The 27,588-nt window shown below is 37.3% G+C and overlaps 1 protein-coding gene across 3 annotated transcripts; it reads left to right on the top strand.

Annotated features, from left to right (window-relative positions):
- The first annotated feature begins 4,467 nt into the window (after nt 1-4,467).
- On the top strand, nt 4,468-7,257 carry LOC113301839 (soluble inorganic pyrophosphatase 3). 3 transcript variants are annotated; one of them, XM_026550666.1, is made up of 9 exons: nt 4,468-4,616; nt 5,179-5,316; nt 5,414-5,442; nt 5,625-5,690; nt 5,821-5,928; nt 6,324-6,389; nt 6,534-6,654; nt 6,765-6,846; nt 6,938-7,257. In XM_026550666.1, exons 2-9 carry the CDS (start codon nt 5,184-5,186, stop codon nt 6,978-6,980), a joined length of 648 nt encoding a protein of 215 aa, XP_026406451.1. In that variant the 5' UTR covers nt 4,468-4,616; nt 5,179-5,183; the 3' UTR covers nt 6,981-7,257. The 3 variants fall into 3 exon arrangements, with proteins under 3 accessions (XP_026406451.1, XP_026406453.1, XP_026406452.1); XM_026550668.1 differs by having other exon boundaries at nt 4,492-4,514; XM_026550667.1 differs by having other exon boundaries at nt 4,599-4,616; nt 5,175-5,316.
- The last annotated feature ends 20,331 nt before the right edge of the window (nt 7,258-27,588 follow it).

Genomic DNA, 27,588 nt, shown 5'->3' on the forward strand with positions numbered 1-27,588 from the left:
AAGATGTAGCGTTTAAGTATCCGGCAGAGTCAGCAAGGTAATTTAAGAAACCTAGAATCCTACAGAGTCAAGGTCAGCTAGGGCTGAGGCATCATCTCTGCCGTCCATAATTTCGGGTGATCTCGACCGTCCTTTATGCATCACAGACACCACCTCTCTTTAGAACATTGATTACTCAGTTCCGTGTTTCTCTGGTATCAAGAACATCTTATAGCCACTACCAAATGCCTCTTTTACACAGCCATCGACAATGGAAAACCTGGTGGAACCAAGCTGCTGGTTCAGGCATTCTGTCAAACAACTGCAGTGCTTCTGACAAACTAATGAAGGCCTTGTATCGCCGGCCTGGCCTGGCCTGCCTCTGATTGGCCTAGCCTGGCCTGCAGCCTGGCCGGGGTCGGCCTGTCAATAAAGCTGGCCAGGCTCTGGATCCTATTAAATGAGCCCATAATTTTGGGCTGTCCAGGCCTGGCCAGGCTAGCCAGTTAAAGTATGACCTCTTTCTTTTCAAAAAATATATCCATAGTGTTTCGAACTCATTACCTCGTGCTCATATATCAATGACCCAAACCAGTTGGACAGCGTTTTATTTATGTCTAATTTGTCAATTGATATATTATATCAAATCAATTTACATATCGTAAGGTCAAACAATCCATTATTTATTTAAGGCAGACGGGAAATTAGGAAACTCTTTAATGTATGGTTGGGTCGAGATCGTCTGTGCCACTGCTTGTGTGTGCCCTATGTGTCATACCAATAGAAACACGCCACATCATTCCTCTCATTAACCATGACTAACTAAATAAATTTTCTATTTATACAACACTAATCGATTAGGAAAGATAATTAATTAGTTAAAGAAGATATTACAAATCCAAGAGAAAATACCGTGTTTCTATTGATGTGGCACATAGGGCACACCCAAGCAGTGGCACAAACGATCTGGACCCGGGCGATAGTGTTGCTTAAGAAAAGAGAATGGCTAAAATCAGCATTAATGAAATAATACCATAGTAGTGGCAGTATGCTGGTTGCTGATTAAATGTTCTAAGGTGTTGATGGTGGAGGCGAGGATACAAGAAGACTCCAACCTAATTTTTTTTTTTTAGTTCTGGACCTGGTTAAGAATATAATTGTGCTTAAATGACAGAAGTAGCCTTGCCTTTGCACCACGTAGTTCTCAAGCATTTGGAGCTAAAACATGTGGAACACGTGTATATCGGTTGGGTATTTACAGTAGACACGTCCAGATATATCAATAATTTAGCGGTGTAGATTTACTGTTTTGGGTATCTTTACTATGGTTTGGAGCTATAGCTGTTTTGGGGGTATTTTACCGCCCCAGCCGCATTAATATTCCAATAGTATTCTAGTCACTGAATCAGCTGATCTGCAATGCAGTACCCTCTGCTCATGTCTGTTAAAGAACGAAACTGATCATTAGACATAAATTCAATTCCAATGCAGCAATGCTTGAGCACAATGGGAAAAATACTAACACTCTCGGATGAGGGGATGTGAAAAGAGTGCTTCAGCAAAATGGATCTTTATTTTATTTTTCCCCAAGCAGTCTCAGCGACACCCTGCAGACTTAATTCAACAAAAACAAAACATAAATTCTGTTCACCTAGCCACTATTCCCCAAATCCCAATACTAATGTTAAATTTATGAGGGTTCATTTTTTCGGTCGCCCCCCACCGCGCGCCGTAGTCTAGTATTATATCAATCAACATTATCAACCCTAATTTTGAAACATACCAAAATAAAATAAATTTTTATAAAGCCTTAATTTTCAAAATTTTGAAATAGATATAAAGAAGGATAGTAAATAGAAAATTATAACATAATATACCGATGAACTTTCCCCTGCATCACACACCTTTGTGAGGAAGAAATTGGCAAAATTTGATCAAAACTTTTGTCTAAATGGGCTGAAAATGGTGCTAGGTTTACTAGAATAGTGGTTATGTTAGAAGGAGGAGGAGGAGAAGGAAGAAAAAAAAAAAGAAGGCAGTGGTGGTCATGGTGTTAGTAGCAAGGTGGGGGTTGTAGACACTTTTTTTTCTCGGTCAAATAAAATTAAAAAAACGAAAAACTGTACAGGGACTAGGTCTTCCGAATGACTAGTCGCTAGGCCACCACTGAAAAACCTATTTGAAACGGTAATAAACCATTCCAAGCCATTCCACAGATGGAATAAAACCCGACCTATCCTCAAAAAGATCAAAAATATCCTCAGCCAGCAAACATGCTTGCTTGACCGAGGCATCAACTAAGAAATTAACCTCCTTATAGCTATGAATATAAAGAACATTGTTGTAGAAAGACTTCGCAAGTTTCCACTTCTGCACCAGCTGCCAAGGAAGCTCATATCAAGGGGGTTGTAGACACAGATGATGGTGGTGGTGCAGCGAGGCGAGAAGAACAAAGAGAAGAAGAAATTAATTTCTTCACAACCCTTTTTATCATATCAAGGGTAAATTTGGAATTTTGGATTTAAAATAATATCTTACCAGTTGATTGAAAGTTGTTGATGGACAGTTCGATCGGGCTATGGCGGGCGTTAATAGAATTTTGGATGGAGGGTATATTTTAATAATTATCAAAATAACAAGCGTATTTTTGTAATTGCTAATTCCACATGATATATTTTACCGAAATCCCCATAATTTTTTTCGGAAAATGAGTCATTTATCCAAATATTTTTAAAACATGATTTTAATGGACGAGTAAAAATTAGTATGGGTGAATGGACACTAAAAAAATACCAAGATAGAAACTGGATTTATCCTGACTTAAACTTAAAAAAGAGCGAGGATGAAACTGGATGCATCCTGATGTAAATTAAAAATAAAAAAAAGTATTTGAAAATGGGTAGGATGAAACTGTTTACATCCTGGCTATTTTTACATTCTCGTCCATTTAAACATTATCAAATTTTACATGTCTTTTTCAACCAAAAATTATTGATTTTGGTCTTTTTAACCAATTTTGTATAATATATTTTTTTGTAATTACATATGACCGTTCAAGGCCAACATACCTACTGTAATATGGCAGGAGCTTGGTATGCTAACGAGGCGGGAACTTTGGAGATTTCATTCCTATTCCTACCTCGTCTCGCGAAGAAGAGGGTAAGGGAAGTGGATGGAACATGTAACGATTGGTTTTCAACCGTAAAGATCGCCAATTAGGGGTGTAAATTGGGTCAGGCCGGGCAGTCCGGCCCGTTTTTTACTACAGGCCAGACCAGACATGTCTCATAATCAGCTACCCAAAAAGTCCATCAGGCCGGGCAGGCCGGGCAGAAGTACTTGTTTTGAGTCCCAAAACTTGCCCAAAGCCCATTTTTTAAGCAGGCCAGGCCAGGCATGCCAAACGAGCTTCGGGTTTTTTGAGTTTTCAAAATTTTGTGATAGCTGATTTAACTTCTATCTATAATTTGGAGAATAAATGAACTATGAGTTAAAATAATCCTAAATAATTAATTTTCTAAAGATAAAATAGAAATACAAATAAGAATTCTAAACCAAATATAACCCAAACACATAACACTTTGCTCTAACATTAGAACAAAAACCTTTAAAAATTTAAACGGATACCAGGACGGGATGTTCGGGCAGGTACCAGGCCAGGCTTCTAAATTTTAGTGAAAGCCCGAACCCGCCCATTTAAACTCATCAGGCCAGGCGGCCCGTGACGGGCTGCAACAGACTTTGGGCTCATTCTGGTACATGCAGGCTCAGGCGGGTACAGACAGACCGAGTATTTTCGGGTATTATTTACACTCCTATTACCAACTCCTTGCATCCTGGATATGGCAAAGAAATATAAAAATAAAATAAAAAATGAATGATACATATTTGTCCTATGACTCTTCTTTCTCTTACTGGGCAACAACCCGATTGTACCTTCGAGGAAAAGAACGAAAAAAAATCTCTCATTCACGGTATTAAAATCTGAAAACCAATCCATGTTTCGATAAAAAGTTCAGTGATTCTAGGTTGGCGGAAGAAAACCACCCAAAAATGTACCGTGAAAAAAAAAAATCCCAGCTGAACGTTATTAACATTAGGATATGAGTGGGCAAAAATGGGCCCAATCCCGTGAACCAATCATTTTCCTAAAAAGTTCCTGCCTCCGAGTTCTAATATAGAAAGAGAAAAAGAAAAAGAAAATAGAAAAGGCATCAAATAACAGGTAGTACATGTTTGTGATCCTATTCCTATGTGTAGTGGGGAAGCATGAAGGATAAAAACGTCCTCTTTACCTAATACGTTGGCAACATAATTCATGCAAACGTGGAGACAACGCGGAGATAATTATGGATTGAAGATTTGACTTTTGAATGCATTATTTGAAGAACAAGAACTAATTGAATGAATTCGTACCATAATCTGTCCTACAAAGTGGACGTAATCAGCCCTCTTTAGTTTTACATTAAACATACAAGTGTTTGCCACTTGGCAACGTGCTCATTGACCTACTGGTGCTTATATAGCTGGACAAAGTGAGTTTAAGGATCTTTCATTCATAGTTTTTATCTCTCTTTCTCTAATTCCTTCTCAACATTCGTTTATCAAATTTTCATTCTTTTTTCTTCAATTCTAAGGTATGAATCGTATGATCTTCGTAAACTCATTTGTTCTTTTAATGTTTTATTTCCTTTCCATATCAATAGCTTTGTGCTTAATAGTTTACTAAATGCACTAACCCTGTTTTGTAATCATAATTAACATAAAATCGGTTATCCTAATTACTTAATATATGCCATTTCTCGTAGAAATTTTATGAAATCTTGATAATCTGTATATTAATTCAAGGTATTCTCTTCATAATCGTTTAGTTATTTATATTTCATTAGATCTGATTTGATATCGAAATCATCTCGGGCAAACGAAATGTTTCCTTGAAATTGGTGGAATTCGTACTCGTGTACATGTTTTTGATGGATTTTGTGTATATCTACTTGAAAAAGCTGCAAAATCCAATGTGGTTCAAATGGCATAGATTAAAATTATGTTAAAGTTTTTTATTTTATTGGGTAGCAGTAACACATTAACTAAGGAGGTTTGGTATGTCTGTATATGGGTAATGGTTGATGGAATTTTAGGCCGAATACGTATAATCATCATTATGACTTTAGGCTTGATGCATATGTTGTTATTTGGCAGACAAGATGAGTGAGGAAGCTGCAACCGAGACTGGATCATCATCTGTGAAGCGTACAACTCCAAAGTTGAATGAGAGAATTCTTTCATCCCTATCAAGGAGATCTGTAGCTGCTCACCCATGGCATGATCTTGAGATTGGTACTTATATTATATACTATCTAATTGTATTATTCAACATTTCAAATATTTGTTTTTCGTTTTATCGTGAAAGACTAAAAATGTTCATTATTTGCAGGACCTGGAGCTCCTTCAGTTGTCAATGCAGTACGTATCTCCTTCAATTTTGTTCTTTTCTTTGAATTCTGGTGATATCCGAAATAAGAATATATCAATTTGTATCATAATTTTTCCTAGTGAGATTCTGTTGGTTTTCCTAGTGAGATTCTTTTCGTATTCAGCATGCTGTTTATGTGATTCTTTCCAAACGCTTTATTCATGTGTTGTAGGTTGTTGAGATCACTAAAGGAAGTAAGGTCAAGTATGAACTTGACAAAAAGACAGGAATGATCAAGGTATGGGAAGAAAATAATAATGCATGTTTCCACTTGGTCATTTATGCAACTCCAGAAAACAGACCATGTTATTTTGTTACACTTCCATATTATGAAGTTCTAACTATCAAAATCAAAATAAAAATTGCAGGTTGATCGTGTTTTATATTCATCAGTTGTTTATCCTCACAATTACGGTTTCATTCCCCGCACACTATGTGAAGACAATGATCCATTAGATGTTTTAATCCTCATGCAGGTACTTCAGATTACCTCATGCGTTGTTGGTTTGGTGGTATTACAATACTCAATTATGTTTATATCCCCTGACAAAACTTATAAATCTAATTATGCTAACTTTAGAAATTTATTTGATATCATATTCTGGGTAGAGACAATTTCATTAAATTTGCTTTAAAAGAGCACCAAAAAGTTAACCTCTGCTGACCATGAAACAAAAGTCCCCATTCCGGACTTCCAATTGATCGTCAGTGTGTCGGTTTGACACTGCCTTTGTAAAAAAAAATATATAAGCTGAATACAAATAGAAAAATGCTCATCAAGTCTTTGACTCCTCTAATTAGGTTGTCATTTCTACAGATCATACCCTGACAAGCTCTCCTTCTTTATGAATTGCTTTGATATTTGAAACAGGAACCAGTTCTTCCTGGTTGTTTCCTTCGAATTAGGGCGATTGGACTCATGCCGATGATTGATCAGGTTCGCTGTCTCCTGTTAACGTCATTTGTAGTTTCTTTCTACTAAATTTCGAACATGCTACCATTTGTCTTTCGCTTTTTCTGTTTTGTGGTTGGTTTTGTTTTGTTTTCTGCTTTTAATTTGTGCGAGCTGCATGGAAACCAGGGAGAGAAGGATGATAAGATCATCGCAGTTTGTGCGGATGATCCAGAATACCGTCATTACACTGATATTAAACAACTTGCTCCTCATCGTCTAGCTGAGATTCGTCGATTCTTTGAAGATTGTATCCTTAACTTTTGCACTTAGGTGAATAAGCAATTACACTTCTTTATTTGAGGCTTGGTAAGATTAAAAGATAGAAAATTCCAAAGCTTTTCTTAACAAACAACTCAGACAAGAAGAATGAAAACAAGGAGGTTGCTGTCAACGATTTCCTGCCTTCTGCTACTGCTCATGAAGCCATTCAGTACTCTATGTCAGTCCCAAATCTGCCTCTAATTCTTCCTCCCTGTCTGTTTTCTCTTTTCTTACTTGAATGCTTTCCTGTTTTGCTTCTTCTGTTTCAGGGATCTCTATGCCGAATATATCATGATGAGCTTGAGGAGATAAACACGCAGTTTTACGTAATGATATGCGTACTGTTTATCTTTAATAATTTGCTGATTGGCACGACGAGGGATGATACAGTGCTTGAAGAATTTCTATTTTTTTTTGTATTGATTTTTCTTTGTTAAAAACTGTTCCAAGATGAGGAAATTGTCTGATTTTACTTTGTTTTTTTCCCGCTCAAGTTGGTTTATTTTAATTTTTGAGCTTGGATTCCTTGAGTTTATCAAAGTTACATTTTTGTTACCTTATGATATGTTAATTTTTTGTTACCTAGTAATATGAATCCTGGAAAATGATTACATTTTTGTTACCTAGTAATATCAATCACCTCACAATAATCCTGGAAAATGATTACATTTTTGTTACCTAGTAATATCAATCACCTCACAATAATCTTAATCGTATGGTAGCGAAACAAGATATTGTGGAATCACAAATGATGAGACGAAGATGTTTGTGACTACTTTTTATCTTGCCTATCGAAGATTAAATCTTGAGCAAATCTTAAAGAAGATAATACTCAATACGATAGAAAACAGCAAGATCAGAACACGCAACTACAAAGAAAATAGTTGGGTAGAAGATAATACTCAATACGATAGAAAACAGCAAAATCAGAACACACAACTATAAAGAAAATAGTTGGGTCTGGCTTCACAATCCCATGAAGTCTTTTAAGTCGTTAACCTATAATGGTTTTAGAAAAACCTAGGTTAAAGGAGAATCTACTCTAGTCGCAACTAGTATCACACAGGAGGTGTGGGGATTAGGTTTCCCAGTTCATAGAGTTCTTCCTTATATAGTCTTCAAATCAGGATTTGCAATCAATGTTACCTTGGTAACAAAGCATTCAATATTCACCGTTATATGAAAACTTGATTAGACTCAAGCTAATATCTTTTAACTGTTAGATCGAACTTAGTTTGTTACACACAAATGAAAAGTGACTTCATTTAGATACGGGTAACCATACCTAAACATGTACACCTTGTTGGCTCAACAATAGTTAACCGAAGTTATCCATATGAACACTTTCATATCAACCTTGTTCATCTTAACACAACTAGTTCAAATGACTCAAATGAAACTAGTTCTAGAGTTGCAATTGGTTATATTCTCATAGAAGTATACAAGACACAATCGAAGAAAAATCGATTTTGATTCATTCGAATCAATTCGTGAACATTATAGCCACGGTTTGCAAAAGATTGCATTCCTTATTATATAAATGTATTAGTTCATGAACAAACCGATTTTAGAACATCACCTACTCAAGTATGCAAACGGGTACGCATACTTAAGTGGTCGGACTTAGTTTGAGTTCGCCAATATGCGAACGGGTACGCATACCTTCCAAACTCAGTTGAATTTCGGACGTGAACTTACGCCAGTACGCATAAGGGTATGCATAATAAGTTCTCGGACTTTCATTAAACCAACCAGTACGCATACGGGTATGCATACTATGGTTCCCGGACTTTGAATAACTTGCAACAGTTAGCATACAAGTACACATACTGTGTTATATCCAATCATGATTAATTGTTATAAACTCTCATTTCAATCATTGAAAAATTCTTGGAAGACGACAATAGCTGTCTCACACAAACTATTAGCTTCAAAACAATTTTCAAGTGATCGATAAATCAATACGAAACATTCCAAGTCTACATCAAATGATTGTCTCACAAAAATCATGTAAGGTGTTACCAGGCGATTTTCACATAATCATCTTTTGACTTTGTCAAGAATAAAAAATGAACTTGGTTAAAGCGAAAGCTTACCAACACATATTTCGAGAAATATGTAAGCGAGTTAAACTTAGCTCGAAATATCAAATGTGTATAATCGAAGTCTATGTAGTTATACGACTTTTGTCTCAAATAGGAGATATAGTAGATAGACTTTTGAGTGACAGATGAGTTCAAGTATCCACATGCCTTTGGTTGATGAAGTTCCACAAGCTCCCCTTAGTAGTTCTTTGTGTCCAATCGATGAACGCCGTGAAGTCTAAAGCTCAACTACACTTTCTATCCTAATCCGAAACTTAGCTATAAGTAGACTATAAATCAAGACTTATAGTTTTGGCAACTAAACTTGACAAACTTGAGATAGCAACGCTTGCAAGTTCAACCGAGCAGTGCTCTAACAATCTCCCCCTTTGTCAATTTTAGTAACAAAACTATCAATACATATGTATTACAAAGTAAATAAACTTTGTAGTTTCTCATCCAAATTGTTGATTTCCTTAGTTCTTCAACATTACTCGAAATCTTCGCCACTTCCAAATACTCCAGTGATTCTGAACGTGTTCAACTCAGCATCATAGTTGTTGAAGATTCGTAGCTATAACTATGAGAAAATAGTAGCTCTCAATCATTGTTATACATTGTCATAGTATTATTACACATCATCAAAGTCCAATTGTATCACAACTTTGACAACAATACTATGGTGATATGTATCACTCCGCCTTAGTCAATACTTCATTTCACAATGAAAACCACTCCCCCTTACATAATGATCCGTAAACCATATGTATTTGTAGCGTGAACTACACATTAATTCTCCCCCTTTTTGTCAATATAAATTGGCAAAAGTACGAAAACTAGTGGGATCATAATGAAATTCTCATCGAGATACTTCATGACTAAAAGAGAACATATCAACTTTGTTCGATGATTTCACATAGTCGAAACTTAGTGTATTCATCAAGGAGTTTATAAAGATACAAGAAAACTCCTACAGTATTCCACAGCCGCACTCCCCACAAAGATTTGGCAATTAAACACAAGTTCAATTAAGAACTCTCCCCCATAAAATGTCATTCCCGAGAGAACAACAAGAGCGACCTTACTTTTGCAAGAAAAGAAGGGTTTATTTGGACATTAAAAAATTACATGAAACATGAATTTGTATCCAGAAACTCAATTAAATTAACCACAAGAGAACCCATGATTAATTTAATCGGAAATGCTCAACATAAGAGAACTTACGGAGCCGTATAATACTTTCACATAGAATTGGATCAAGGAAAGATCAATATTGCGGAATATTCAAAGATTCATTCTATTTTCATCAATATTTGCATAATGATACCATAGACTTAATCTTTTTTTATCAAGAGTTCATTCTATTTTCCATCAATATTTGCATAATGACATATAATAAATTTAACTTTTGACACATATGGGACAATCATAGTTCACGGACGCAAACACACATAACTCATAACAATTTTTGCAATATATAAAACCAATAAAGATTAATACTGCAAAATCATCTTCCAAATAAACTTTATAACTTAAAAAAATAAATCTAAAAACATTGCAAGATGAAAATCGTTGGCAATAGCTACGTGTACTCACAATAATTGCTATTCCAAACCCTATTTATCCTTCTTAAAACACGAGAATAAATTCTCATAAGAAGTTTCCTAGACATTATAGACCTTTGAAAAATTCTTTATCATCCCTGAACTCCGTGTCGTCAACAGCCATTGGAACATAAGGTTCATGAAGAAATGAGTCAATTCCAACAAACCTTCTTGACTGATGCCGAACCAGGGCCTTCTGAATTTCAAGAGTCCTAAAAAGAAAGCCTTTATTTGTTGTATTTCCTTTCTTGTTTCCTTCAACTCTTCAAGAACATCAGAAAACTTCTGAAGATTTGAAGGGACATCCCTTGGCTTCCTCACACTCCTCCTTTTTCTTTTCAAGGAAGAGGGTACCAGAGATTTATCATTTTCCTTCATGATTGATGGCTTAACAATCATATTAACCTCTTTTCCATTAGAAATCATAATGCTTGGAGTCTCCGTACAAATATGGGTTTGTGAGAGAAATTCACAAAGCAAGCTCTACAAGTAATCTTGTGATAAAAAGAGTTTTTCAAGGAAGGAAAAAGGAATGTTGGGTTACGAAACCTATATACAGAGTAGGATTCACGTATGGCAAATTCATAACGCTAAAGAAGGTAGAATTGTCGATTTTATCCCCTTTTTAATGAAAAAGGTAATTCTTTTCAATACCAATTTATGATATGAAGATCAACAGAATTCCAAAAAGAAAAAAAAAACAAAAAAAATCCTAAAGCTTGAACTGAGCAAACTCTTGTCTCTTTGAAGTCAGACACATGAGACAAGATGCTCTTTCAACACAATGAAGCTGTGTTGGGGTGAACAATAATCTGTCCACCATACACTTCTTGTAAGGAATTCTTAATACCCTTTTTCACAGAATTTTTAGACCTTGTTGTTTTCCGGAGAAGTCTAATTAGTTCTTTAAAAATTAACTTTTTCGGAGAGGAATTGAGTTTTTTACTTACCTCAGGTGAATTAGGCTTCTGAAAAAGTTTGATCTTGTTTTATAATCGATTTGCTCTCCGTTGAATTTTATCGACATATCTTATTTTATGTTTGTACTTGTAACACTTAGTGAGTTCATGAACCATAAAAGTACAATAAGAACATGTCAATGAGGAGGACGGTTCAGACACCATAGCGGAGCAAGCTGCTAGACAAAATGTGGTACCTGAAATATTAGAAACAGAACTTCCAGTAGACAGAGAAAAATCCATTTATCCTCCAAAATAGTTGAAGAAGTTTCTCCAAGAAAAATATCAAGATTGATGTGAGAATTGCTACAATTGCCAAAATCAATATTTTCAGCAAGGAGCACAACAGTTGATTTTTCATCTTCATTTGAAACATAGTAATCAGACATTTCATCAAGAGTTGTAGCAAGACCTTTGTTCCCAGTGTATTTTGTACGATTTGGACACTCATTGGAAAAAACCAAAACCTTTACTCTTGAAACACTGAGGCATATCCTCATCATCAGTATCGACTGTATCTCTGTTTTTAGGAGGAACACGGTCATAAGGTTTAACTGATGATCTAGGCTTATCTCTGACAAACCGTTTACTTCTCTTCAAGAGAAGATCTGTAAACTGTCTTGTGATCAGAGAGACTGAGTTATCAAGATCTTCATCAGACGAATCAGTTTCAATAGGATCATCCACAGAGTTGCCAACACATTTACTTTTATCAAGCAATTTTGTGTTCTTTTGTGCTTTAAAAGAAATATCCTTTTCAGATTTGGATGTATGCTCATGATCAAAGATCTTTAACTTCCCAACAAGAGTATTTCTGGATAAATTATTAAGGTTATTTTCTTCAATGATGGCATGTTTCTTAGAATCGTATTTGGCAGGCAACGATCTGAAAATTTTCATCACAATGTCCTTTGCAGGAATAGTCATACCCAACGCAAAAGATGCATTAACAATTTCATACACTTTGTGATTAAACTCATCAAATGAATCTTCATCAGCCATAGAAAGGTTTTCCCAATAAGAATATAAGTTTTGAAGCCTAGCTTCTTTCTCGGAGGAATTTCTTTCAAATACAGTCCAAGATATCACAGTCTTCTTTAAACTTAATGCACGTAGTCACATGGTGCTGAAGATCTGGGTTAATGGCATGTATGATAACATTTAACCCGTCAAAATTTTTCTTCGCAGCAAGAATCTCGTCAGGTTCACATCTACCAATATCCTTTGGAACAGTTATATCGCCTTCTGTAACAACCCGAGGATCATAGCCATTAACAACTCTAACCCATGTTTGAAAATCACGAGCTTGAAGAAAAGCACGCATAGAAATTTTTTCCACCATGAGTAATTCGAGCCATCGAAGACCGGTGGTACGTTTATAGAGATAGCACTTCTATCCATAGAGTCAGATCGCTACAAACACAGACTTATAAGGTCTTAAACGTGTTTGCCTGCTCTGATACCAATTGAAAAAGCTGGGGTCTAACAACCTCACCCAATATTTCTTTTAGGCAATATGTATGGACAAACTCCAATATAATTCCAAGAAAATCAGATAGACAGTTAGACTCAATCAATGGAAATATATCCAAGAGTTGTATCTCTGTTTCACAATGTAATCAGCAAATCAAACATATAGAAATCCGCGAGCCTGATTATTATGTGAAACAACTTGAACGATACCAAAGACCAATGTTCAAGTGTCGATTAACAATCAAAGGTTGGATTATCTAATTGATTGCACTATGCACAACCCGTGATATTTCAATTATATAGAAAATATAATGCGGAAACGAAATAACACAGACACCAAAAAAATTTGTTAACGAGGAAACCGCAAATGCAGAAAAACCATGGGACCTAGTCAAGATTTGAACACCACACTGTATTAAGCCGTTACATACACTAGCCTACTCCAAGTTAACTTCGGACTGGAATGTAGTTGAGCCCTAACCAATCTCACAATGATCAAGGTACAGTCGCGTTCCTTATGCCTCTGAACCCCAGCAGGAATCTATGCACTTGATTACCTTAGCTGATCTCACCCACAACTAAGAGTTGCTACGACCCAAAGTCGAAGACTTGATAAACCAATCTGTCTCACATAGAAAAGTCTATTGAATAGATAAATCTATCTGCCACAGAAATACCTATGAGTTTTGTTCCGTATTTTGATAAATCAAGGTGAACATGAACCAATTGATACACCAGACTTATATTCCCAAAGAACAGCCTAGTAATATCAATCACCTCACAATAATCTTAATCGTATGGTAGTGACACAAGATATTGTGGTATCACAAACGATGAGAGGAAGATGTTTGTGACTACTTTTTAACTTGCCTATCGGAGATTAAATCTCGAGAAAAAAAAGATAGTACTCAATATGATAGAAAACAACAAGATCAGAACACGCAACTACGAAGAAAATAGTTGGCTCTGGTTTCACAATCCCAATGAAGTCTTTAAGTCGTTAACCTATAATAGTTTTAGAAAAACCTACGTTAAATGAGAATCGACTCTAGTCGCAACTAGTATCAAACAGGAGGTGTGGGGATTAAGTTTCCCAGTTGCTAGAGTTCTCCTTATATAGTCTTCAAATCAGGGTTTGCAATCAATGTTACCTTGGTAGCAAAGTATTCAATATTCACCGTTATGAAAACCTGATTAAACTCAAGCTAATATCTTTCAACCGTTAGATCAAACTTAGCTTGTTACACACAAATGAAAAGTGACTTCATTTAGATATGGGTAACCGTACCTAAACGTGTATACCTTGTTGGCTTACCAATAGTTAACCGAAGTTAGCCATATGAACACTTTCATATCAACCTTTTTCATCTTATCACAACTGAAAATACGAGGGTACCCAAATGTACCTCAATCTAAAACTTTTTCACCTATAAGTCCTTTCTCCGAAAGGGATTGTCTATGGACTGAGTCGAGACAATACAACGAATAGGTTCACACTTCGTGTGATTGTCTATGGATACGAGATCGAGACAATACGACAACAAGATAACTTGCGTGATTGACTATGGATACAAGATCAAGACAATACAATAATGAAGTATGATTACTTGATAATAGGTTTGGACTTAACCAAACACTATAGGATTACTATCAATTAATTAGGAATTAATGTTTGTGCATTTTACTTCTAATTATAATAAATCAATTATAATTGCGGAAATAGAAAAGTAAAAGACACAACATGATTTTGTTAACGAGGAAACCGTAAATGCAGAAAAACCTCGGGACCCTGTCCAGAATTGAATACTCTCAGAATTAAGCCGTTATACAAAATCTAAACCTACTTCGTATAGTTGAGACCAAGAAACTAAACCTATAGTTCACCTAGTTCCCTCAGTATACCTCCGCCTCCAACTTGCAATAAGTCACGCACTTGGAACAATTCCTTTGGTTCGTATTCCAAACAGTAAAGGAACAGTAAATCTGTTCGGTAATGATGTATTTTCAAAGTTGTTGTAGTAATAAATAATAGAGTTCGTTCAAGACTTATGAAGGTTGTGCTTTTAGATTTAAATTTTAAAACTAAAGAAAATAAAGCAAATTAAAACTGATTATATTAGAGAGACCTGGGTTCAGGATTTCACCATTCACCAAAATTCATGTAATTTAATGTTAATTTTTATCATGCAATTCTAGACAATATAACTCCAATCAAAAGAAATTGTGATTCTAATCATTGCCTAAATTAGATTTTCAAAACATCAATTGTTAATCGCAATAATGAAGTATCAAAATCCCTAAACTAAGCATACTTCATCAAGAGAAAACACAACTAATTAATAAAAATCATTACTCAATTTTCATTCGGTGCAAATAATCATAAAAGAATTGCATAAATAAATTCAAATAAATTTTACCACATAACTTTTGGAAGAATGGCTTCCTCCATCGCCCCGGAAGATTGGGTTTAGATCATCATGTTGGAAACACACTCAAAATATGTATTCATGGCTCAAAAAGTGTTTACAAGAAGAGAAAATAGTGAAACAGGAAATCTGCAACAACACATGCGCTTTGCAGACCGACTGTTTCAACTCTCAACTGTTATGATGAAGATAACCGTTACAAATATGAAGATAAATGTTGCAGAAGAGGATGAAGAAAATGATACAATGAAGATAAATGTTGCAGAAGAGGATGAAGAAAATGTTACAATGAAGATAAATGTTGCAGAAGAGGATAAAGAAACTGTTACAATGAAGATAAATGTTGCAAACCAGTTGAAGAATCTGTGACAAGCATTTGAAGAAACCGTTACGACGGATGAAGAAACCGTCGCTGTTTCCCTTTTCTTCACGAGCAGCTGCAACAGAGTTCTGAAAACTCTTGATTCACGCTTCCTTAGCTCTCATCTCGACCCCAAACTCTCCCCTCCCCTTCTATGTGATCCCAGGAACCTATTTATACATCATTGCGACATTGAATCTCCCAAAATCTCTTTATTTAATCCCATTATTTCTTTTATTCTCGAAAATATATTGTTTCCAAAAATCATTTTCCTACGCGTCTGCAGCTGTATTTCTTTCCTTCTATACCTTCTTCACGCTCCAGAATATCGATCAACTCTTCCAAACACATGCAGTACACGTTTAAATTCCTCACAACTCGTGCAAGCTCATGTTTTTCCTCCAACTCCCTGTTTGGATTAAACCAAGTTATCCAGCCAAATTTGATCGAAAAAAACACCCATACTAGCTCTGTTAGGACATATCACAACTACCCATGAAGTTTCAGCGATTGAATCACACAAAAACTCCTCCAAACATTCGATCGAAATTCTTCCAGTGAAGTGAAATGTTTTACCGCCAAAATTGGTTTTGAATTCGAGAAGAAGATGTCCTCCCCCTAATCTTGTACGGGTTTCCCTTTAGCACTTGCCTTATGGGGTGCAAATAGTAATTTTTGGGCGTAAATAGTAATTTTTCTGGGGTTTCTCCGACCCATTTTTGGGGTGCTTCCGGTGCATTTCTGGGGGTGCCTTTAGTACTTTATCCTAGGGTGTAAAACACCACTTTTCGAGCCAATTTTTGCCGCAAGAGATTATTTCTCTATAAATACCTACAAAGACATAAAATAACAAAATAAATACAAAATCGAGCACTAACAATACATACAATTGAGACATATTAGACACATAAATGCGTCTATCAACACCCCAAACTTATTATTTTCTAGTCCTCGAGAAAAAATAAAATAGAAATAAAATCCTAACTCACTGTCGCAGGCATCGTCAATTGCATTTAGCATATGCAATAAGCCTTTAAACCCCTAGGTGTCCCTAGTGGCGGAGTGAAGTCTCCGGAAGGCTTACCAGAGGTATACTCACAAAACCTTTATACTGCAGACCCTAGCTATCTACACAGAACCTTGTAAGGCACTAAAGAATCTCCTTGGTTGGCATACTTATTGGCTACAGGAGGAAGTACCCTGATGCGAAATTTCAATTGTTGTACACGAGTTTGCACTCAAGCATACTAAAATTCATATGAAGTGACACAGCTCTACTCAGATAGTCGCACTATGGATATCAATATCCGGAGTCAAGACGAATCACATGGATAGATCAAGAAGATGGATATAGAAAAACATAGATGGTTTTGATGTTTACTAGGTGAACGGTGTATCTCATATCTGTCTGAAGGCCTCCGCCAAAATGAACCTATCCTAATGGACTGAGATACCGGTCTGACTAATATCAGCACACTGGCATATACAAGGGTACCAGTGGTCGATAATCCTAACTCTAGGTCAACACAACTGGCATATACAAGGGTTCCAATGGTCGACTTTATTGAATTTATTCCAGTTGGTCTAATGGTCTTTTTTTTTTTTTTGAATCTCAATCACTCTAATTCACCCTAGCATTGGTAACAACTTGAATCGTGAGCCCCACCTAATCACTTAGAGAAACATAGTTTAAAAACAAAAAAAAATAAAAACAGAAGTGAAAAGGACTCAACGAGATATGGTGAAACTATCATGTTATTTCTAACACCTGAGCTTTGTGCTTTTATAAATAGACTCTTTAGATGTTGCCATCTAGTCAGATTGGTTCCTCAACTTCTATAACCAAAATGCTTCCATCCACTTAGATTGGTTAGTACCATCCTTAATAGGAATAAATTTCTAGGCTCTGGAGTTTATTTATTGCAAATAAAAGCTAACAAAAAGTTTCTTCCCTACCCCCAAACTTAAATCTAACATTGTCCTCAATGTTTATAATGAAAGAGCAATACCAAACAGTAAAGTAACATGAGGAATTAGTAAACAGAGAAGTCAGAAAGATAGTACCTGGGTGAAGAGAGAAATCAAAAACTAATATACAACAACATACAATCGCCTCGATGGTCAATCAAGGGTAAACATGGTCCTCCAGAGGGACCTCCTCAATATCATCTGTAGGAAAGGGCTCTAAAAAGGGTTTTAATCTCTGACCGTTAACCTTTGAAGAACTACTACCATCCGGTGTCTCGATCTCAACAGCTCCATGAGGAAAGACAGTGCGAACAATAAAAGGACCCGTCCACCGAGAACGTAACTTCCCAGGGAAAAGATGCAAGCGGGTATCATATATAAGAACTTTTTGACCTGGAGAAAATGACTTTCTTAAGATATTTCTATCATGCACAAGTTTCATTTTGTTCTTATACTCCTTAGCACTATCGTATGCATCTCTACGAATCTCTTCCAACTCATTGAGTTGGAGTTTCCTATGGGATCCTGCCTTGTCAAGTGAAAAATTTAGCTGTTTAACAGCCCAATAAGCTCTATGTTCTAACTCAACAGGTAAGTGACATGCCTTGCCATACACAAGTCAATAAGGTGACATTCCAATGGGGGTCTTAAACGTAGTTCGGTAAGCCCATAAGTCATCAGTAAGCCTAGACGACCAGTCTTTCCAATTAGGATTAACTGTTTTCTCTAATATACATTTTATCTCCCTATTGGAAACTTCTACCTGACCACTAGTCTGTGGATGATACTGGGTACCTACCTTATGTGTAATACCATATTTCTTCATCAAAAGATTAAAAGATCCATTACAAAAGTGCGACCCTCCATCACTAATTATAGCTCGCGGTGTACCAAAACGTGTAAGTATATTATTTTTCAAGAACTCTATCACAACCCTATGGTCATTGGTTTTACACGCAGCCGCCTCAATCCACTTAGAGACATAGTCTACAACGACAAGGATGTATAAGTTACCAAAAGAATTAGGAAACGGACCCATAAAGTCAATACCCCACACATCAAAGACCTCCACAACTAAAATAGGGTTCAAGGGCATCATGTTCCTACGGGAAATGGTTCCTAATTTCTGGCAACGTTCACAAGTCACACAGTAACTGTGGGAGTCTTTAAACAACAAAGGCTAATAGAATCCACACTGCAATATCTTAGCAGCAGTTTTCCTAGCACTAAAGTGACCCCCACAAGCATGATCATGACAAAAGGAAATAATACTGGACTGGTCACTCTCAGGCATACATCTCCTAATAATCTGGTCTGGACAATACTTAAACAAATAAGGATCATCCCAGAAGAAGTGCTTAACCTCAGCTAAAAACCTAGAACGATCTTGTTTACCCCAATGTTGGGGCATTCGACCAGTAACAAGATAGTTCACTATATTCGCATACCAAGGTAATTGGGTAACAAAGAACAATTGTTCATCAGGAAAGCTATCCCTTATAGGAAGGGAATCATCAGGGGAACTAACAACTAGCCTAGACAAGTGGTCTGCTACAACATTTTCGGCACCCTTTTTGTCTCTAATGTCTGGAGAAAACTCTTGCAACAAAAGGATCCACCTAATCAATCTAGGTTTTGTATCCTTCTTAGACAAAAGATATTTCAAAGCAGCATGATCAGTATATATGATGATCTTAGAACCTAAGAGATAGGGTCTAAACTTGTCTAAGGCAAACACAATGGCTAACAGTTCCTTCTCAGTAGTGGTATAGTTCAACTGGGCATCATTCAGAGTTTTGCTAGCATAGTAAATCACATGAAGTAATTTGTTTTCTCGCTGACCTAGCACTACACCAATAGCATAATCTGAAGCATCACACATGATCTCAAAGGGTAGGTTCCAGTTGGGTGCCTGGACTATGGGGGCGGTAGTGAGTAAATTCTTAAGCTTCTCAAAAGCCTCTAAACAAGCATCATCAAAGACAAACTTAACATCTTTTGCAAGCAAATTGCAAAGAGGTCTAGAAATTAAGCTAAAATCCTTAATGAATCGACGATAAAAACCTGCATGCCCTAAGAATGACCTAATATCTCTTACGGTTTTTGGGACCTGTAAAGTTTTAATAAGGTCAACTTTGGCTTTATCTACCTCTATACCCTTAGAAGATACGATATGCCCTAAAACAATTCCTGAACGAACCATGAAGTGACATTTCTCCCAATTAAGCACTAAATTCTTTTCCTTACACCTAGCCAACACTAGTGACAAATGATGCAAGCACTCATCGAAAGACGAACCAAACACTGAAAAATCATCCATAAAGACCTCTAAGAACCGTTCTACCATGTCAGAAAATATGCTCATCATGCAACGCTGAAAAGTCGCAGGGGCATTACAAAGCCCAAAAGGCATGCGTCTATACGCAAAGGTACCAAAGGGACAGGTAAAAGTGGTTTTCTCCTGGTCTTCTGGGGCAATAACGATCTGATTATATCCAGAATAGCCATCTAAAAAGCAGTAGTGACTATGTCCAGCTAATCTCTCTAGCATCTGGTCGATGAAGGGAAGGGGAAAGTGGTCCTTCCTAGTGACCTTGTTCAATTTCCTATAGTCAATACAAACACGCCAACCCGTGGTCACTCGGGTCGGGATTAACTCATTGTTATCATTCTGGACTACAGTAATACCGGATTTCTTGGGAACAACCTGAACGGGGCTGACCCACTTACTGTCTGAAATGGGGTAGATAATGTCTGCATCTAACAACTTAAGGACCTCGTTTCGAACTACCTCTTTCATATTAGGGTTTAGTCGACGTTGCATCTCCCTAGAAGGTTTGGTATCACTCTCTAAATAGATCTGATGCATACAAACAGTGGGACTTATACCCTTAATGTCAGCTATGGTCCACCCTAAAGCTTCCTTGTTGTTTTGAAGGACGGTTACTAGCCTACTTTCCTGGTCACTATCCAAGACGTAAGAAATAATCACAGGTAAAGTCTCAGACGGGCCTAAAAACCTATATTTCAGGGAATCTGGCAATGGTTTTAGGTCCAACTTAGGAGGCTCTTCTAACGAAGGAACTAGGGTAGACTCAGAAACTGGTAGTGGTTCGACTTTAGGTTTCCATCCATTACTAGTATCTAACAAAGGGGTTGAATCTAACAAAGCATTCACCTCATTAATCACATTATCATCATCAAAATCAATCCCAAAGTGAGCTAGGCATTTCTCTAATGGATCTTCTAACAAAGTGTTTGGTAATGACTCCTCGACTAATGTTCCTATCATGTTCACCTCTTCTATGTTCGAGTCATCTAGTTCGAGGGTAGCTTACTAATATTAAAAATGTTCAGCTCAATAGTCATATTACCAAAAGACAATTTCATAATACCATTTCGACAGTTAATGATCGCATTGGATGTAGCTAAAAACGGGCGACCTAAAATTACCGGTATCTGGTTCTCTGGGTCAGGGACAGGTTGGGTATCTAGGATAACAAAATCCACTGGATAAATAAACTTGTCAACCTCTATGAGAACATCCTCGATCACACCACGAGGAATTTTAACGGACCTATCAGCTAACTGAAGTGTCATCTGGGTAGGTTTCATCTCACCAAGTCCTAGCTTAAGGTACACATGATATGGTAGTAAGTTCACACTAGCTCCTAAGTCAAGCAACGCTTTCTCAACACGGTATTTACCTATTGTGCAAGAAATGGTAGGGGACCCTGGGTCTTTATACTTAGGAGTAGTGGTATTCTGAATAATAGAACTCACGTGACTAGCTAGAAAGGCTTTCTTCTGGACATTAAGCTTTCGCTTTCGCGTACACATATCCTTGAGAAACTTGGCATAAGAGGGAATCTGCTTAATTGCATCTAGTAGTGGAAGGTTGATAGTTACCTGCTTAAAAACCTCCAATATATCATTAAAATTGGACTCCCTCTTAGTTGGAACTAGCAGCTGTGGGAATGGGGCTCTAGGGACAAAGCCGGGCTCAATATGACCCTCATTGGTCTCTTTAGAGACTCTATCAGTCTCCTCAGTTTCTGGTTCAGAAGGGTGAACTACACATGTTCACTATCAGGCATGGAAACCTTGTTGTCTATCTCTCTACCACTCCTAAGGGTTTTAATAGCATTCACATGATCAGATGGTCTTTCACCTATTTCATTAATTCCTCTAGGGTTGGGTTGAGTCTGACTAGGAAACTTACCTCTTTCTCTTAAAGACTCATTTATCTGACTAACCTGGGTTTTCAACTCGGAAATAGCCTGAGAGTTAGCCTGACCTATTCTCTTATTTTCTTCTAAACCTTGAGCAACAGATTGCTGAAACTGCACAGTGTTACGAGTTAACAAAGCAAGAGACTCTTCTAAACTCATAACTCTTCTTATCCGAAGGGTTCTGAAACTGTGCCGGAGCTGAAGGATTCTTAGTATAGCCAAAACCTGGGGGAACCTGAGCATTACTAGACTGACCTTGATTCTGGCCCTTGGACCAAGAAAGGTTTGGATGGTTTCTCCAGCCAGGGTTATAGGTTTCTGAATATGGGTCAAACTTCTGTCGGTTATCAAACCTAGTGTTGTTATAAAGCATTGGCTTGCTCTTCAACAGCATGGCCTTCCCAAAAAGGCTCATTTCTTCCACTACTACCACTAGAATGACCTAATTCTAAGGCTTCTAACCTTTTGGCTATAGCTGCTATTTTGGCATCTGACTCATGAGATCCTTCTACCCTATTAACATTTCCTCTACTTAGAAGAATTGTTTTCTGGGGTTCCCTACTATTTTCCCATTGTTGGGTCTTATCGGCGATTTCATTCAAAAATGTCATCGCTTCATCAACAGTTTTATTCTCAAACCCACCTGTGCATAAGGACTCAACCATGGTTGTTGTTGAATAATCTAAACCCTCGTAGAGGATCTGAACTAACCTAACCTTCTCCAAACCATGATGAGTACATTGAGATATCAAGTCATTGAACCTTTCTAAGTACCTATATAAAGATTCTCCCTCTTGTTGGGCAAAAGTACATATTTGTGTCATAATAGACGATGTTTTATGCCTTGGGAAAAACTTATGTATAAAGGCAGAAGTAAGTTGGTCATAGGTTTCAATGGAATCATAGTCCAATCTATACATCCAAGGTTTGGCTTTATGTTTTAAGGAAAAGGGGAATAACCTAAGTTTCAACGCATCATCACTTAGGTTTTTAATTTTCAGAGTACTACAAACTTCCTCAAATTCCCTAACATGAAAATAGGGGTTCTCATTCTCCTTCCCTAAAAACATTGGGAGCATCTGTAAAGTCTCAGGTTTCAGTTCATAATTTGCCTCGGTTTCAGCTAACTTGATACAAGACGGACGAGAGGTCCTAGTTGGGTTTAGCAAAGCTTTCAAAGTTTCCATTTCTGGCACTACCAAAGGACTAGGAGTACTAGGGGTACTTTCCTCACGAAGAGACAGATTATCAAAATTGAAGTTTCCAAAAACGGGGCTATCAAAAGAAGAGTCTTCGAGCTCCCCGCCTTCACAAGAAGAACTACTAGGTTTGTCACTAATCAAACGACCTAGAGTGTTTCTTTTCCAAGCCCGTTTAAAAACTTCGGGCATACACTAGAAAAACAAAATCAAAAAGAAAAGCCCTAAAAAGGAAGGGATGTTCTATGCAAACACAAACAAGGCTGACTCCACCACAGCAAACCTACTGATTTCTAGCAAACAAAAAGCATGATGGCTCCACTTAGATTGTTTCTAGACCAGCTTCTAATCCTTCGAACGGGAATTCGTTACAATTTAAGCAAACCCCTCTGGAATCAATCCGAGTTAAAGTAAGTTGAATAGAGGCGAGGGAAGCTCGGTGGAGCTTTGATACCCAAGGCCTCACCGGTATTACAAGGCGGCGCAGTCACGCATTCAACTTAAAGTAACCGTCAAGAACTTCGAAGTATGCTTAAAAGAGTAACCAATATCTTTCGAATGACTTTCCTGTTAAGCTCGTTACCTTATCGGTCTTGTTCTAGTCAAAATTTTAGGCTTAGGTTCGCGTTTGGTGTCGTTTTCCTAAGGCGGGCAAGAAGAGAACGGTTATGAAATCCGAACCCTTATCTTGTATGGCCAGTCCTTGCCCTTTACTAGGAAATTAAAGAAGCCGTTTTCAAGTCCTCAACATATATGCATACTAAGGAAGACAGTAACTCGCTGACAGGGGATTCACGAGTGTTTCGACAAACTTACCTCCCGTACCAGACGGGGGATGAACCTTTGTAGTCGACTCGGGCCACGACTCCTATGTCATGTACGAACCCGAGGGGCCAAGGTGATATCGTAATCACCGTCCTTCTCTGCAAACAGTTTATATATAAACCACCCTTCCGTAGGGTTTAAAAAAATAATGTCCCAAAATTTAAAGTCCGAAGTCCAAAAATATAAAGTGCAAAAGAAAAAGAAAGTCTAAAAAAAATAAAAATCTATAAAAATGTCTTTTTTTTTTCCTCTCTTTTTTTTTATAAAAAAAAATCTTCTTCTTTTGCTCCTTTCGCTTTGCCTTTTACTCCAGTCTTTAAGTATTCACCAAAAGCTTTGGCAAAATTTTCTTTCGCTCCAAATTCCAAAATCTGAAAGAAAAAGACAAAAACCCAATAACGTAAACAAGAACAAATAAAAATAAAAACCTAAAAAAAATAAATCTAAAAACTCTAGCCTAAAGACAAGTCCGCGTCGGCGGCGCCAAAAAATTTGATGTATTTTCAAAGTTGTTGTAGTAATAAATAATAGAGTTCGTTCAAGACTTGTGAAGGTTGTGCTTTTAGATTTAAATTTTAAAACTAAAGAAAATAAATCAAATTAAAACCGATTATATTAAAGAGACCGGGGTTCAGGATTTCACCATTCACCAAAATTCATGTAATTTAATGTTAATTTTTATCATGCAATTCTAGACAATATAACTCCAATCAAAAGAAATTGTGATTCTAATCATTGCCTAAATTAGATTTTCAAAACATCAATTGTTAATCGCAAGAATGAAGTATCAAAATCCCTGAACTAAGCATACTTCATCAAGAGAAAACACAACTAATTAATAAAAATCATTACTCAATTTTTATTCGGTGCAAATAATCATAAAAGAATTGCATAAATAAATTCAAATAAATTTTACCACATAACTTTTGGAAGAATGGCTTCCTCTATCGCCCCGGAAGATTGGGTTTAGCTCATCATGTTGGAAACACACTCAAACTATGTATTCATGGCTCAAAAAGTGTTTACAAGAAGAGAAAATAGTGAAACAGGAAATCTGCAACAGCACATGCGCGTTGCAGACCGACTGTTTCAACTCTCAACTGTTATGATGAAGATATCCGTTACAAATATGAAGATAAACAATCTAAAGATCCTCGTCGATACTTCGATCTAGTTTGACTGAATCTTATATCAGAAGAGAAGATTCTCAAGCATAAACAAACTAGGTGCAATCAAAGTTCAACAACCGTTAGTCAATCAAATCAATCGAAAACTATTAATAAACTGCAATTATCTAGTTTCCCACCAATGGTACTCTTAGAGCTTCTCAATCCCAAAGAAGTCTTTAAAAAGAGCGGTCGTAAGAGATTTCTCCTAATTAGGGTACTTTCCTCTCCGAATAGACGGCTCCACCAGTAAGGAATTAGTTTTGCTGGCTCCGAGGATTAGTTTGCTCGAAATGCAAACTTCAATATTTATAGACCAAGGAAGTTTGGACACTAAGGAATTTCCAAAACCGAGTATTCTCAAAGATATGCTATAAATCCAAAACCGGTTTTCATAATTCCTGGAAATGTTCTGTACAAATATTGACCGAAATCTCAGTAGATAATCTCCAATTAGTAAATGCACATTACCAATTTTTATTTTCTAAAGATATGCATTTAATTACTGGAAATTAAAAGCATATAAAACTAAAAACCTTAATTAAAAGATTCTCAATTTATTTCGATTTGGGATTCTCCTTTAGTTATTAAGGAATATCTTTGAACAATAATAGATAAGAATTACTGCACATGTTTAAAGTATGTCGACATCTTTACTTTGTAAATCCTTTTTCATATTTACAATCTTGAAACCGATTTTCCACACTTCCAAACGAGTTTAGAATTGGTTCATATAATTTCCAAGAACTATGTGATTGATCAAAAACATTCAATCACTATTCATGGGTTTAACGGTTCTACCAAATACAAGATTCAGTTCTACCTCCAAGTGGCCACTAGGATCGGTTACCACTTTCTCATGGTATTACTTGTGATCAGTTGCACAAGTTATAGGATCGGTTACACCAATTATTAAAAATTGTTAACCTACTACAAGGATCGATTACACATCTTTTAATTAGTCCCACCAAGTTCTAGGATCGGTTAACCAATGACTAGGAATGGTCACACCAATTACAAATATCCATCATACCATCTCAGGTGATTACTTAAGATTGGTTTCACTAATAAAAGTCATACCAATACATAAGTCAGGCATTGTGAATAGTTTTACCAGGATACATAAACAAGTTATGAGCGGCTACACTAAACACACATATTGTTAATCCAAATATTTGCAATGAATAACAATACCAATAAGCCTAGCGATTTCCCTTTCGATTCACAAAACAAGTTTATGAATTGTACTTCCTTTAAACGAATGTAAAACATTGTTTCCTTGGACAAAATCTTCACTCATACCCATACATAATCACAATAGCATTCGTATGATTATGTTGATGTCTTATATACGAAGTTCGAAATATAAGTGTTATACTTCGTATTATAATTCCTTAATACTACATCTAACTAGAGTATAATCATTCACAGCTTCGCAGTTATGTTTTCAATATAGCACGACTTGAAAGATACATTAGGAATGAAACAGTTCAATTCATAATATTACTAACCTCAAGAGGAAGGATGATGTCGTCGATGTAGCTCTTTACTTCTTCACATTATTCAAGTCTTCGAGTAATACTTGTAAGTCTCTGTTGATGGTGTTTTTTAGCTTAGGGTCAAAATCGTAAATTTGTACATCTGACATGACGTCACTATGACCATTAACACATTTATTGAATCAATCAGCATGCCTACGTAAGAATTACCGGGGTACCCTTTTTTTTTACATGGGTCATGTTCCATGGCAGAACCCTTAACACTGACTGACATTATCTATGCCAAACCCTAATTCTCATGCTACCGCGCCAAGGCATGCCAACCATGCCAGCCGCACCACTGTGCCAATGGCATACCATGCCAGCCACATCTCCGCGCCAAGGCATGCCAACCATGCCAGCCGCACCACCGCGCCGATGGCATGCCATGCCAGCCGCACCTCCGTGCCAAGGCATGCCAACCATGCCAGCCGCACCACTGCGCCAATGGCATGCCATGCCAGCCGCACCTCCGCGCCAAGGCATGCCAACCGTGCCAGCCGCACCACTGCGCCAATGACATGCCATGCCAGCCGCACATCCGCGCCAAGGCATGCCAACCATGCCAGCCGCACCACATGTGCCAATGGCATGCCAACCACCTTGCCGCGCCATACCATGCCGACCTTCCCTATGCTGCTACCAAAACTAAGGCGTGCGATGATCAACGACCACCCTTCCATCTTAGATGCAAATTTTAGCCGTCCAAGGTCGCCAAACAACGCATGGTAACCTTTGGCCCAAAACCCTAGTTTTGGCCACGCCCAACCGCGCCAAGGAATGCCATGCCACATGTGCCAATGGCATGCCAACCACCTTGTCGCGCCATACCATGTCGTCCTTCCCTATGCGGCTACCAAAACGAAGGTGTGCGATGATCAACAGCCACCCTTCCATCTTACATGCAAATCTTAGCCATCCAAGGTCCCAAAAAACGCATGGTAACCTTTAGCCCAAAACCCTAGTTTTGGCCACGCCAAACCGCGCCAAGGCATGCCAACCACCTTGTCGCGCCATACCATGCCGGCCTTTCCTATGCGGCTACCAAAACGAAGGCATGCGATGATCAAAGACCACCCTTCCAT

The sequence above is a fragment of the Papaver somniferum genome, chromosome 8 (assembly GCF_003573695.1).
Source record: "Papaver somniferum cultivar HN1 chromosome 8, ASM357369v1, whole genome shotgun sequence".
Lineage (NCBI taxonomy): Eukaryota > Viridiplantae > Streptophyta > Magnoliopsida > Ranunculales > Papaveraceae > Papaver > Papaver somniferum.